The 16,285-nt window shown below is 38.2% G+C and overlaps 1 protein-coding gene across 2 annotated transcripts in view; it reads left to right on the plus strand.

Moving 5' to 3' along the window:
- Window positions 1-1,606: 1,606 nt before the first annotated feature.
- Window positions 1,607-16,285, plus strand: part of LOC146001601 (uncharacterized) — a 70,350-nt gene continuing 55,671 nt past the window's right edge. The window contains exon 1 of one of the 2 annotated variants that reach the window (XM_083139123.1): window positions 1,607-1,787. In XM_083139123.1, the coding sequence (XP_082995249.1) occupies window positions 1,746-1,787 (42 nt within the window). In that variant the 5' untranslated portion in view covers window positions 1,607-1,745. The remainder of the gene's footprint in view (window positions 1,788-16,285) is intronic. The other variant, XM_083139124.1, reaches the window with a different exon arrangement.

Here is a 16,285-nt window from a genome sequence, read left to right on the forward strand (position 1 = left end):
TGGTTGCAGTGCCGAAAAATACATAGATATTTCATTGTATTTGTCCTTTCGTTTACTGCATCTAATCATCATTCGTCTTCCTTGTCACGATTGATCTAGAGGGGTGGAAGAGCATCCAAAATCGGGCATTGGCTTAATTATAATACAACTCTTAAACAGGAAATCAAATCAATGCCAGTTTTAAATATTTTTCAGAATATACATTGAGCCAACAAAAGAGTACAACTATGATAACTGAACAATGAATACATCACATTTGTAGCGTATCTAGTGCATGTTGCAAAATGAGCAAATTAACGGTCCTTAAAATCTACTGAAGCTTCTGTCGTCCTCCTCAAAGGCTTTGGTTCTGTTGTTTATCAGTTCCTTCAATGGTCTAATATCGTCAGCTGTGATGGCATACTTGGTGTCAACTCCTTCGATATGTGTTTGAACTCTTGCAGTTCCGTCAACATCTAGAACTGGCCCATCGCCGATTGGTTGAACTTCTTCCCTGTGTATTTAGAAAGAAAGTATTTTAAGTGTTTGTTATAGACATATATATGATGATTAAAATGTGGTTAAAATCGTGTATTGGTATAATTAATCACTTTAAATTTTGGGATCCGGAAGCATGACTACTGAATAATATTCCAATCTCTCTCTCTCTCTCTCTCTCTCTCTCTCTCTCTTCCAGGTATTTGGGGTGTAATTAAAGACAATGTCTATATTTTTTTAAACACAAAATCTCCGCCCCCTCCTTTATGTTACTTTACAGTTTTAGTTCTGTCCTTCATTGATTTATCTCACGTGAAAGTCAAACACAGCCCTTCCTTCATCTTTAGAATTTTCTGTTGCATATTGGGTTCAATTTTTAAAAAAACAACATTATTATCTCGTATACCAGTTTAGTTAAAACAATTAAGTGTTTGGATGTTGTATTCTGTTTTCTATGAAAAATAAATTACAATATCATTTGTGTGTTGTTACTTGGTAAGTATCCAATACAACCCACAAGTCTGTTTCTCTTGAAAATTAAACCTTCTTTTACAAACACTTTGAGGATTACTGTTCTAGATTCACTATTGGAATAGCAGTGTTAAAATGCTATTTATCATAGTGATAATACACCACACAAATACAGATAATAGTGTATTATAGTGCAAGCAGTGCTCGACTGCTCGAAGTGAGGGGGGATGCGGGAGGACTGTATCCCCATTCCCCAGCTAGCAAAAGTTTTGCAAAACATCCCCCCAGCTAACCCACAGCTCGACCAAACACCCCTCAGCTAAAATTTTCCACTTCAGGCACTGAGCGTAGGCAAAATTGGAAGATTCCGTTTGTTGCAAAGAAATAAATAAAACAGAATGTGTGCTTTTCTTATGCAAGAAAATGTTAGGTCATAAAACTGAATTACAAATATTTTGAAATTCAAGAACACAATTGGTGGTGTGCTTTCTTAAAAACTGTAAAATTAAAAATACTGATTATCAGTACAAGTATACTGCTGCTGCTTCTACTACTACTACTACTAATAATAATAAATAATAATAATAACAACAACAATGATAACACAATAGATACAATCAACAGTTGTTTTCAATAATTCAGGTTATTATGTTAACAGGGTTCCCATGGCTATGGACTATACACTTTGCAGTTAAACCGACAGAAAATTGAACATCCTTCTCACCATGTTTCTGAACCCTGCTACCTACTTGGCCGTGCCCAATATGCCACCGGCCTAGACTGCCCCGTTTCGGACCATGGGCAACGTCGTTATACTGGAAGTTTCAGACCTAACTGTGGTAAGTATATATTTTACTACAGATATTTTTCGGGATATGGGCAGTAGCGTGCGCTAAGGAGAAGGGACAAGCGCCGCTTGCGTAGATTTTCCCTAAGTTCTCATAAAATATGTACAGAGCCATGGACGTCCGCAGGATTTTTTCCAGGGAGGGGCAAGGAAGGTATTTTTTTCCAGGGGGGGGCCAACATGGCATATTTTCCCCAATAATAGTGTTCATCCCTCAAAAAACATTGCTTAAATTTGAATTTATCATGTTCGTGCAATAATTAACACACATTATTGTGGCTGAAATTAAATTGTGTGTGTGAAATATGTAATTTTTTGATGACTTTCGTTTTCCAGGGGGGGGCCACGGCCCCCCCTTGCCCCCCCTTCCGGACGCCCATGTAGAGCGTTTCATGTAAGTCCCTCCGAGATTTCGGAAGTCGGCGCTCAGTGGCAGGAATGAGAACATGTCAGTGAAAAGAGTAAATATCGAATTTTTTAACCTGTCTTACAAATGTTCGATATGTCCTCCGCTTATTAAGTCGACGGACGTCAATCCCATAATCTCTGTCACCCGTCCCGACATATCAACATCTCAGGTAGCAACTGCATCCATGATTCTTTGTCGAAGCTCTGGTAAAAGAGGCGCGCAAACACAATCCTTAACATAACCCCACAGAAAAAGTCACATGGAATGAGGTCTGGTGACCTGGAAGACCCGAGAATAAATATCGAGTCTTCTTCTCACCGTCGTCACCTGAAAACGCCATGTTTTCACATTACTGTCTACTAGCGGAAAATCTGGTAAGTAAGCCACAGCATCTGTCACGAAACAAGCATGTACATTTCCCCTACCCGTTCACATGCTTTCATCTCTTGTGTGTGGGTTTGCTATTGCACGGCCAAAATTCAAAATCCCGGAGAGACTTACGAAACACGGTGTATTTCCATATATTTGTTGCTTTCTGTTTCATCGAGGAACATAATTAGACTGATGCGAATGCTTGCAAGAGGCACATTATTATATTATATTCAACTTATCTCTTCAAATACGGAGAGATGAAACAGATTGTAATCTTCGTGAAAAGTTTTCTAAATGAATAATGTTATTATTATATTTTAAAAAAAAATATTAAAGTAAATTTTCCTCGAAACCGCTGTAAATTTGTGGCAGGTGGCATTGCCCTTCCGGGCAATAACGACGTCTCTGGCAAGCTCTATGGAAGGATAACGTGTTTTCAAAATCTGAAGCCACTGTTTCACTTCACTTGGAATGTTTTCGTGCTTCCTTTTCGACTCCGTCTAGCAGTGATTTTTCTACACACCCCAACACCCTCCTAACATCCTCACAAAATTTCCTCAAAAACCCTCTAAATCTTTTCACAAAGAACCAATTTTTGTTCATTTTGGCTCTAAATTTACCCTTACACATCCCTAAATACGAACGTACACCCGCCTCAGATGGAAAATTCTGGATAACCCTTGTCGTTCAGGAAAGGCAATTTTCTGTTCGTTTTTCCCTCGTAGGTATAGGAATAGCGACTTTATGGGAGAAGTGAAAAAGATACATTTTAATGGCATATAACCTTGGTTAGCAACACTAGCAGCAGTGGCGTGCGCAGGATTTTCGATAGGGAGGTGTTTTGTATATTTTTTCTGGTAGTCAGCTCTAATTTTGTCATCTTTTCGTGCCTTTAACGTTCTTTTTTTACGAATTCTAGGCCAAAGGGGGGTTATGACCCCCACCAACCCCCCCCCCCCTTGGACACGCCACTGACTACCAGTGCAGCATTTTGTTGACAAACGCAGGCATCATGTATGTGTATGTATGTATCATCGATAAGAGGATCTGAGTAGGAAATTTACAATGTCAACTTCTACCCCCGCCGTAGAGTTAGGCAACACACATAACACCTTGCAGGGAAGCGAGTATTTCACGATCTGGGTGTCCCATGTTTACTGCCGGTGACTGTACCAAAGTTCTGACCATACTGCCGAATGAAAAATCTTAAATCTATACAGTACGTACCCAGTTATCCTGTACCCATTCTCGTCAGCCTCGTAGCGGACCGTTCGTTTGTAGTAACCATCGGAGTAGGCATACATTCCTCTGAGCTTGAGCCCATCGCGGACTTCCTGCCTCGTGTGGGAGTGGTCCATGATGCCATCGTCGACGTCAGAGGCGAAGTTGTACTGGGCGCTCTCGGCCTGCTTCCTCTGGAGCTCTTCCCTCCTTCTCTTCTCCAGCTGTTCCGAGGACAGGTGCTCGCTGGGCCTGGACACCGTCTGGAAGGTGTTTTCTGGAAGTTGGATCGGCTTTTCAATGGGCCTTATTTCAGTTGGCCTTACTTCGGGTTCCAGTGGTGCGCGGTTGAAGCTGCAACAGATGTAAGAGTAATGAACTGATTAAGGGGAAGAGCAGAGGGGGTCTGTAAAAGGGGGGTTCGTAAAGCTAATGATAAAGCGTCAGGTAGAGTCCAATTACTTTCGGAACATCTCCAGCAGACAGCGCGTCTGTCTAGCGAGCCTAGTGGGTGTGCAGAGCTTGAGCAAGGGCTTAGCGATAGGTTCTGGGTTGAGATGACGCCAGCGGCTCGCTTGGTTGATTGGCTGCTTCGAGAGTTGTGACTCGTTCCGAAGTTTCAAATGCGTAACAGCCAAAGATGTTGCGGAAATAATCTTCCTCTAACATAATACTGTAGTAGTGGAGTAAGAATTACATGCAGAAGAATAAAGATAAACATTGAGTGGCAGGAATTAAGAGAGGGTAGAGAGGAGGAAAGATTTTAATAAGGAAGAGAGGATCACTGAAAGAAAAGAGACAAAAGAAAGAATGAAAGAGATGAGGAATACGAGGAGGAAAGGTTTTTTAAAAAAGGAAGATAGGAACACAAGAAGAAAAGAGAAAGAAAGAAATAGAGAATCCGTGGAGGAAAGATTTAACAAAGGAAGAAAATAGAAAGCGAGAGAGAGACAGAGAATGCGAGGAGAAAAGAAAGAGAGGAACAGGGGAACAGGGGAACAGGGAAGAAAGGAGAGAAATATAAAGAAAGAAAGAGGACCCGAGAGGAAAATATTTTAAAAAGAAGGAGAAGAACACAGGAAGAAAAGAAAAAGAAAGAGAATCCGAGAAGGAAAGATTTAGAAAGAAAGAGAAGAACACAGGACGAAAAAGTAAGAATGAAAGAAAGAGATTGAGAAACACGAGGGAATTAAATAAAATAGGCACAGACAAACAGAGGGAGAAAGATAAACGAAAATGAGAGAAGGAGGACTATAAGTAAAATCGTGGTAGCCATGCTCAGTCTTCCGTCTTCTCCAACCCAAAGGAAACTATGCCGACATCTAAAATTAGATGTCACAACAACAACAAATCGTCAGTCAGTTTACAAGAACAAATGGCGATCGCCGCTAAGACGACGTCTGACACTAGCAACAGACCTGCGTTGCAGTCACCATAAGTCATGAGGCCACCAATCCGCTGCTTGAGTATAATCAGTCTACAACTTAAACTTTTTGTATGCGGGAGGGTGCATACTTGTTTATTACAAGCATTTGGGTGAAGAAAATAGGTACCGCTTTACTTAACATTTGGTGGATGCATGTAAATATGTGATGCAATTGGACAGAGCCGGTCCTATATTCTGACCTTTTTATTTTGTCGCCAGAGCTGTGTGGTAAAATGTATTTAATGTGAGAATACACGACAGGTACAGTGAATTGACATTCGACAGTGTGGTAAGTGAGTGGAAATACTTGCAATGCAATGTTTTAATTCTAACGTTCTGAGCTTTTTTTTTTATTTATTGAGACTATTTCGTACTTCACATAATACTATTTTACGCTAAAATCATCAATAATGAAATAAAAATAGCAGAATGAAGTCCAAGATGACAACATGTAAGGTGGCTACGTAAGTCCATTGTACAGATAGTTCAATTATAACAACATTAAGCCTTGTTTCCATGATATGAAAAACTCAAGGCAGAAATTTATTTTATTATAAAACATAAACTAAACGTAACGTTTCAACCTTCTAGCAAGGTCTTCTTCAGACTCTGCACCAAGTACAGTCACGGACAGTGCCGGCTTGTAATGAATACATTGACTTTCAATGGAATCGTTACAAGCCGGCAGTGTCCGTGACTGTACAAATGTAGTTCAAGTCATTGAACGAGCGGCGCTGATAGGGAGCCTGTAAATTTAGAAAGTACAAGGGATGTGTTTTTGAAAAATTACGTAATGATGGAACGAACAAACTGTAGCTAAGGTATCTCTTTCGCAGAGTATCGACATCAGAATCGGTATCAGTAAAAAGTGTTACCGACTCATTTCCAACACACACACACACACACACACAAAATGTTTTATGATAAACTGTATACTGCACTGTGATTAATTAGCTGAGAGCTGCACGCTGCTTTCGGATACGAATATCTCACCTCTGTAGTGGTTTCTCGGTTTTTGGCCTTGCAAGACGTGGGGGTGGCAGCAACTTCTGAATCCTTTGTACTGGATGACGCGAAGTCGAGTTGAACTCATCCCGGTTAGAGATTGTATGGAATTTCAGCTTTTCAGGAACCTGGGCGACTGCTACACCCACCAACAACACCGCCACCTGCGATAGAAAACAATCTCACATGGTTTAACAAAATACATATAAAATAAACAGAAGTAAAATACCACACAGACCCGTGCAGCTAGAATTGACCTTCAGGGGGAACTTGGGCCGCTCACTCTTACCAAAGAGGCATGCCAAAAATAAACTAATTTCTGAGATGTTTCTAAGTAATACACTGTGAATGAATTAATTAATGATTTGATTTATTTTACTTCGCGTTTCTGTCACTTTTGGCTAATTGCAAAGATGAGGATGAAAGATGATAATATGATAAGATGAAATAGACGAAGGGACAATGACAAACATGTACGGAAAGCACAAAAGTCTCAAAGTCTCACAAGTCTCAAAGAGGATTATTATGCTGGCATTGGGTCCAGACGATAAAACCTCGCTAGTTTCAAAATGAAGTCCAGGATGTACTACGTGGAAGGGAAGTTAACATTTGGGTTCTTAAGGAAAAGTCACCCCTTACACCCCGAAGGTAATTAATTATGTGTGTGTGCTTATTTTCTATGATTTGTGATGTGCTACATAATTATACTATATCTTAATCCCATCAAACATATATTTTCACTAACTATTATTATGTTAATTTTATCACTCTACAAATTTTGTAACCATCCTCTTTACTAAACATATTCACATCAATCACTAAATAAATTAAAATAAAATTAGATGTATGTAAAATAGATGAATGTTATAAATAATAGTGTGACCATTCTACCCCGTACATGTATGAAAGAAGATTTAGAAGGATCCAAACTAATTAAACGCCATTGGTCTGAGATGGTTTAAGAGAGCGCTAACTATACAAGTCGGGATCAATTCCCGACTTGGATACGTATAACTATTTCGGTCTCTACTTTAAACTGTACGTTTGGTTTCAATCAGCGGCGTATACTCTGGGTCATCTAGGTAATCGCAGATGACCCGGCTGTATTTCTTTTTTTTTTAAAAAAAAATATATATATATATATACATTTCTTCACAATATTCTTCCAAACCAATTTCGATGCATACATTTCCTTGCTTCCAGCGCGCGAATACTTCCAATCGTTTGCCGCCGAATGTCCGGGAACCTTTCTCCAGCCGGTGGAATGACTTCAGGGAATCTCACCCTGACGTCATTCCTCCCGCTTTCCTTACAACCCTTGGCGAAGAGGGAGGAGAAAGGAAACAGGAGGAGGAAACACTGCTTCTCAGGCGCGGTGATTCCGTGCCCAGGGTAAGCTCCTTCCTGTGAGAGTCCACCGGTCGCACTCTCAACCTTCAGAGCCTTTTCCATTCCCTCCGCTGAACTAGGGAAAACATACCCGGTAGAGTGCGAAGAACAGGAAAACTGAATAACATGGGCAAACCAATTCTACGCTAATTTTCACTTTACATTTGCTTCTGTCTTGCTGATTTCTGTTACTTGAACATAAATTTATCAAAAGGGAAAAGCTTAAATATTGAAGATGAAGCAAACTGAATTAAAATTCAAAGCTTAAGCAATTAAAGCACCTATTTGCTGACTCCCCCCATCCTTGTATTTACAAAAATAGTGATTGTTTTTCCTCTCTAATCTTGAAAAGCATCGAGAATACTTCTTTCACGGAACTGAATATTTTTTAAAGGGAAAGATATAAAAAATAAATTATATATATATATATATTAGTTAATTTAAGTTGCTGTATTCCGCCTGTTTAGATTAATAGTGATGAAGATGAACGAATTAAACATAAAACGAAAAAAACACATCAGGCTCATAACCAGATGGAGGACTCGGGGGGGGGGCTGAAACCCCCCTCTCCGAAATCCTACAAATATCTAATTTAAAATGTGTATAGTGGTAATTAATTTTACTTCATTAGCAGGATTAAACACTTTGCATAATGCGTTGTAATAATCTGAGATTCATCTTCAGGACTTCTAACCCCACTGTTTCAACTTTATGTGGCGGCTGCTAATAAGGGATGATCCCATCCCGAAATAAAATTCTGGCTCTGACCTGCAATGATTCGAACTTTTAAAAACCTGTCATTTCCAGCTCGGAAAGGGATTTTTTTTTATCATTCATAGGGAATTTCATTCTGAGCCAGGAACACAACAACAGAAGTTTGGCGCGTGAAACTGAATGCGTGTAGTCGTTGGCTTCGTGCTGTGCTTCGTGTTTATTATTTATTTAGGTGTTAGTGTTTGTCGTGATAGTGCTGTGTTAAAGGGTAATGGATGTGATACAAGATTTGTTGGTGAAACCTTTTGGAACAAGATCTTTTCAGGAGAAGTTGCAAATTGTTAATACAGGTAGGCCAGTGTCATCGCTTGAACTTATTTCTACACACAAAGACAAAAATCGGGAATATGTGAGGCATTTTCGCAAGCAAATTATGACAAAACACCATGGTTGACAGGAAGTATAAGTGTTAATAAGCTTTGCATTTTTGTTGGCCGTGCTTACTTTTCGGGGCTGAAAAGAATGTATGGACGCGTGGCTGATACTGTAATCTTTGCAACACTTGTGCCAAACATGAAAAATCCAAAAGTCACATAACTTCCTTTGTTAAGCTGCAATCTTTCGCACAGACACGTATTGACGTGAACTGGACAAACATCGTGCTTTGGATGTGGTACGGCACAAGTAATCGGGTCCTGGAGTAAGTTGAATTTTGCACTTAAATTAATATTGCGGGTTTTTATTTCACTAGTGCACGTCTTTCATTTTATATTTCACAGGCTGTTTTTTTATAGCTTTATAATACTGTCTTGTTTTATTATTTGAAATTCTACACGTATAGTAAACTGCAATAACGAGAATTAATTGATTGTGATCGTAGCAATAAGACAAACATTCCGACACAATATTCCTAAATCCAATATGGAGCTTGACATAAATTGCACGGAAACTTTTGGAGTTTGAGGATCAAAAGGTCGGAGATTACCCACTCGTTAGAACCAGCATACGCCACTGGTTTCAATTAGCCAGTCTATGCATAAAGCTGACTGAAAATGAACGACAAAGGATTAATATTATCAATTCTATCACACAAATGTAGGCTGGGAAGACAAATTAGAAGTTACATGATAAATTATCGAGTACAGCACGATAGAAACTTAGTACACTGGGTACCATAGTAGTAGGAAGGAGATACTCCGGGAAGGAACAGATTCATAAATCTTTCATATACATTTTGTACGCTGCAAGTTGAGCCAACAGTGGAGGCTAAACATCAAGTTCCTATGAATGCGGTAGAGTCGGAATAAAAAGTGTTTTTAGTTCAGAAATAGAAATGTGTATCATAGACATGTGCGTGGTGGTGACCACAACGATGAACTCCGTAATAGGACATTTGAATACTATGGGGTAAAAGAAAAACTATATCCCAACCCACTGTTAAAGTTTTTGTAACCTTAAATTACATTTAAATCAAATCTACATTTAAAATTTAAATCACTTTTCAGTGTGCATATATTCTCAAAGAACAATTCAACACCACGAACAAGAACTGAGAAGAATAGAGCCTAGCATACCTGTACGAGCAAGTAGGTCTTCATATCTGCGTTCCTTTTTTTGAACAGATTATTGTTGGATTTGTGAACTGCACTTAAATATCTTTAAATTCCACAAAACAAAGTTATTTACGTCCCGTCAGTGAAAGTTAACCTTCTCAAAACCTGCTCGCGAGTTTTCACTTTCAATGGCAAAGCATGTTGTCACATGCAAAATAGCCAGCCACCTGTTATTTGATTGCTGAAAAAGACGGTTTTGTAAGGAAGGTAAAATTTCCGTCCTTTCTTTAATAACATACACACACACATCACACGAAGTTTGAAATATAATTGTTTTTTGCCCTATTTTTATAAATTTCTGTACTTTAAAACAATATAATTCAATTCCTAAGACTGACAAATCAGCACTTTAGATTCCATTCATTATTCGGTGATTTTGATTTGGAAAGTTATCATAAAAGATACTGCATAGGGGCAGAGTTCTTTTTAGCTCCCCACCCATGAATAATTTTGGAAAGTGGGGTAGGTAGGTCCTTCAATTGTCATGAAATGAGCTGGACATATCAAATTCCAAAGAATTGGAAAACTTATCGTGTAATATTTTTTCTTTTAACCCGTCCCGGGAGTCGAGCCCGAGTTTGCCGCGTGGTGGTCAGAACCTTTGCTGTTTATTTCTTAAAAATGCTTCTTTAATACTTGTTTTCTAAACGGCAATCGCACCGTGAATTTAGTATTAAAGAGTTTTAACCATGTGATTTCTGAAATCATTCCAAAAGTTTCGAGACGAGAGTCGAATCTTGTATATTATACATATTAGGGCTGAGCCGATTCCGATGGCGATGTAACGGTATCGGTGTCTGAAAGAATCGGTTGTAATTCATCTATTGATACCAGCCGATACTTTTCCCACATTTTTGTCTTTCACGGGGTCCGCAAAAATGCCGTGCGACACTTTCTCAGTCTCATTATCCTGGAAATTATGCAAAACTCAAACTTTTTTAATTTGCACCAATTTGCATGAAAAACTATATTTTGTGATTGCATAATATCTATTTTCATGTTCTGATGAAATTCTTGAATATTCTAAATCAAATTTCTTGGTAAATTGATGCATATAATTGGAGAATTATATTTACACACTAATATTGATCAATAGGGAGCAGAAGTTGATGAAATATCATCTTTTTTTTCTGACATCTCGGACACGATGCCCATTAAATATACACAATATTACACTTCGTCTAGAACCCAAAAAAGGTAATTCTAAAGTGCATTTTTTTGCAAATTTTCAGGTATTAGGCCATTATCCCAGATTTTCGGCATTTCCCGTCATTTTACGTAATATTCGGTGTATTGTTTCGTCGTATTCTGTCACTTCTTTCATTTTGGTAATATTCTTGAGTCTTTTCACCAAGGTGAACATAGGCCTATATATATATATATCTCGCAGGATTACAGCCCGACCCTGTGGCCGAGTGGTTAGCACATCGCGCTGCGACGCCCGGGTTCGAATCCCGGTCGGGCTTGGTTGTTTGTGAATGTCCATTCATCAATTTCATCATTTCATCACTCATCCCCATCTTCGCAAATTAGCCAAGAGGCACAAAACGCGAAGTAAAATAAACTAAATCAATCAATCAATCAATCAAGCAGGATTGCAATTTACGAGGAAAATAAATGCTGAATTGGTGACAGTCTTTGTTGTGTCGGGGGAAAGCACCAGCTGCCCGTCTGGGGCAAACTCATATTTAAGATCAGATAAGGAACGGCTGGAAATATCCTGGCCAGACTGGCCTGATTTTCGTTTCCTTATTTTTTATACAATTTGTTAAATTTCGAAACAAAAATTGTTTTACGTAGATCGTGATAATTTATTTTTCTTTATAGTGCCACAGAAACACACCACACTACATCACCAGGCAAAGATGCGGGAAATTAATGCATTATACACCAATTCATTCTGTGTGTACGACTTTTTCATTAAATTGTTATAAATTTATTCGGTTGTTTCCATTGGAAATCCTCGTTGCATATTTTAAATGAATGTGCATGTGGTATCATTTGGTGCCTTTTTAAAAAGCAAGATAGCATTTTGTTTAATTTCCTTTTCATTTCAATTTTTAACCTGAAACTAACAAATTTAATGGTCATTTTTTGCATTTATACGTCATTTTTTCAATTTTTTAGGACATTCTATAGGTCATATACCTATATTTTTTAGGTCATCAACTTCCGCTCCCTATTGATCAATATTTTGAACAAGTTTTAATTATTGCAATTTTCAAGTATCGGTACCGGTAGGAATCAGTAAGAGTAACGGTATCGGTTTACAGTGGTATCGGCTCAGCTCTAATATATATACTTAATAATTATTTTAATTCAATTTTCTGTTTCTCCTCTTTCTTCAATGTTTCAATTTGGACGAAAGTCGAATTAGAGCCAAATACAGGTCTGAACCTGCATTTGAACCCATGACTGGTCTCTTTGCAGCTTGTTACGCATGTCCAGGGTGACCAGACGTTCTAGTTGTATTTGGACATGTCCTCCTTTTTAGGTGTCTATTTTATAAATCGGTAAATGTCTTCATTGTTTGGAAAGAGTATTGTATCGACCATAGCAAATGTGCTGCGTAAAGAATGCTTCCACACGTAATGATCATCATTTAAGGTATACCACTTGGAACACGTTAAGTATTCGAGCAATGCTCACCTAGCATCTGGGATCTGAACACGATCACTTTCCCGACTGAGTCATTAGTAGGGACATTGAATTTTCGCGATGCGCGAAATCGCGAAATGTGAAAAAAAGATGCAATTTTGAACATTCTGCACGTAACTACACCCCCAGTGATGAAATATGCATGAGTTTTATACGCGAAGTAATGCGAAATTTGTGCTTTTCCACGAAATGAACGCTTTTTTGCGAAATAACCGTGAAATATCGTCAAATTAAGTAGAAAACACGCAAAAACCGGCAATCGAGGTTGTGCGCGCAAACTGTCGATTTGTAACGAAACGTTTGCCTAAAGTTTCTTACAACTTGCAGCTGAAGAACGTTTTATCTTCGATCACATCAAGAAGATGCTGCAAATTGGGATTTCCCATGCACATAATCTCGGTTCGAAAATTTTGCTCCCTGTCAAGCTGCATTCCTTTCTTCCCCCGAATATGCATTTTAGAAATGAAGTGATTTTGTGTTGATGTTTTCTTTTTGGTTGGACAGCCAAGTACTTGTGTATGTGTACAGTATATAAAAGTGAAGAAATAGTTGATCAATTTATAGCTCTTTTGTATGTTGTTTCCTCTCATGATGAAAAAGTGTGTGCCAATTTTTTTTTTTTCACCGCTTGTATATACCGCTGATCTAACCTTTTATTTACCGCTCTCCTCAATTTTTATTTACCATAAATTTGTGTCCCTAGTCATTAGTATTATCCTAACTCGTTGTTTCGCCCTACTGCTGGAACGCATATAGTCTGTGCAGTTTCTTTTCAGTTGATTGCGTTGGTTTATTTTACTTCGTTTTTCTGCCACTTTTGGCTAATCGCGAAGATGGGTATGAGTGATGATATGATGATTTTGATGAAGAACACCCATCACCAGGATTCGAACCAGGGACCCCTGGCGTTGTTGTGGGGTGTGATAACCAGTCCACCACGGAGATCGACAAGTTCCTTTTCGAGTCATACATACGCGATATGCAAACGCGTAGTGAGAATATTGATTATTAAGTAATATTTACTTCCATAAGCGAAAGTGTAAATTCAACAATGATCTTGCAAGAAAATATACAGCTTTTAAAGGATGGAAGAAACGAATATGAGGTAAAGTGTAAGGTGCCTGTCACTTTCCCCTGCTGTTGAAAGAGTGTTAGAAATGTTCCTGGCATTAAAATCATATTCCTCTATCCATTCTAAACTACCAAAAATTTTAATTCGGTTTTTGGAAATAAGTTAAGCGAATCTTATTTGTTACATTTGAATTCACTTATGGGGATATTTTATTCTAATATCCAAGAATTTGAAAAGGCGTTAAATTCTGTGCTTCAAATTCTAGGTATTCTTTTTCATTTGTTAAATAACAGATTAGGAGATTGCTTTCTTTGCTTAATGAAAAGTATATGTGAGCAAAGTGTTGGCAAGATTCTTTTATGATTAAGTTATGAGTAATGGCAAATGTGTTACAATTTTTTCCGGTGTCTTCTTTCATATGACTTTGTCCTCCTTTTTCACCATGCTCTGACCTCTTTATTGAATGTATGTGTTTGGTCACCTATGTCCACTGCATCACAGAAACCGGTTCGAAAGCTCGGAATTTCGGAAATCCTCTGAGAGTGCATGGCACGTTTTCATTATTCCCAGCAGTTATCCATCTTCTTTATATCTTAATTTTTCAATCATTTGAATATTTATGGAAGAAAATTGATTGATTTGTTTTATTTTACTTCGTGGTTTGTGCTTCTTGGCTAATTTGCGAAGATGGGGATGAGTGATGAAATGATAAAATTGATGAATGGACATTTACAAACAATCATGCCCGAGCGGGATTCGAACCCGGGAACCCTGGTTATGGAAGAAAAGATGTGAAAATTGAACTATATAATAATCTACCAGCAGCGTCTTGTCCTGAACGTTTCACGACCTCTCTATTGTTTTCAAGGATTTTTCGTTTATCTCCAACGAGATTGAAGTTCACGTCATTCTTACAAAACCACAAAATATATTTTCCAGTCAAATTTAACCCACGTACAGTGGGATCTATGAGTACTACAGTGAAAATTGTCCATGACTATTTTCATTAATTTATCTCTTACATCCTGTGTGTTTTTAAGCGATGGATTTTTATGCATCCTGCTGCAGAAGTTGTCAACAGCTTGTTTTAAGTTTTCTTTTAATTCTTGAAGCTCTTATTGGGTCAAATAAAGTGCACGAACATGCTGATGGACAATTTGCACGGTAATACTCATGGATCCCACTGTACTTGTGATGTTTGATAACTTATGTAATATTTTCAACACCGAGTCATGAATGTAGCAAGGGTTGGTCATGCCGATCCCCTTTGGAAATTGGCATAGTTCGTTTCAAAATAAAATATATTATTTCGATAATTAGTTGATAATAGAAATTAAGTTCATTGATTAGTATTAAAGCAGAATAACCGAAGAAAATATTAGATCGAAAATGTTAGTGTAAAATGCACGAATCAAGTCAGAACTTCTGTTCTCAGATTATACTTTTTAATTTTATGTATTTATTTATTTATGAGAAAATTGTTCCATTAGTTTAATTTTTAATGGTATTTTTATGCACCGGAGATCTTAGATCGAAGCGACAGGTCAGGCAACAAGCGACAAGTGTCTCTTGGAGACCAACCTTCAGGAATAAATGCAAATTTTCGAACCAATACGACAAACTGCACTTGCCGCTTGTCGCTTGCATGTTGCTCGGACTGGGCCGTTTTCTCAGTGGCGTTCATCGTGTTACCTCGGTCTGTTGTTCGGACATGTGCAATGAATAGTTGCGTATAGGGAGCTTTCAGATTGCAACGACACGTGTCGCTTTGAAGCGAACCCTCAGTAATCAGTGCAACATTTCGAATCGAAGCGGCACGAAAATCTGCAGATGTCGTTTGTCGCCTGCATGCCGCTCAGACAGAATATTTTCTCAATGGCGTGCATTGTGTCGTCTCTGTCTGTTGTTCGCTCGTGCGCGGTGAATTCTTGATTGTGTATTGAAGGGGGCCGTGTCACTTGTCGCCTTTTGCTTGTTGCTTGTCGCTTCGGTTAGGGAGAATTCAGACCGAAACGTCACGTGTCGCTTGAGGGTTTTATTAATCGAATGCAGGCTTATGTGGCTTGTCATTCTTCTTCGGTGTGAAACGTTGCTATTGATTGGTTCGTTCGCAGGCGACATGTGTCTCTTGTTGTTTCGATCTGAAAGCTGCCTTAGAGGTCACACAACGGACACTTCATGACCAAAATTCCCCCAACTTACAAATATTTTCTAGAACGAGTTTATGTTAAAGTTAATAACAAAATAACTACATATTGTATTTCAGTTAACGTTATGGAACGTGAAACAAAAAGTAAGACAGTTGTAATGCCGGATATTCCATCATCTTGTGTATCGAGTAGAATATTATCCCCAAATATGCAGTATAATGATGATAATAAATTGAACCAGTATTTATAAATTGATAATGATAATTGTTATGTTTGAATATTATTATTATTATCTCTATTATTAATTTTTTATTTCCTAGACCCGTAGTTTTATTACTGCAGGAACATAAATCTTCCATCCGTTTTAATCCTGAGCACTCCTCTGACCGTTCTTACCAATTTCTTCCAAGTCCATATTATCATTCCTTTGTGTGGGTCTTTACCATCACGTTTCCTAAAAA

The sequence above is a fragment of the Lepisma saccharinum genome, chromosome 17, assembly GCF_977018435.1.
Source record: "Lepisma saccharinum chromosome 17, izLepSacc3.1, whole genome shotgun sequence".
Lineage (NCBI taxonomy): Eukaryota > Metazoa > Arthropoda > Insecta > Zygentoma > Lepismatidae > Lepisma > Lepisma saccharinum.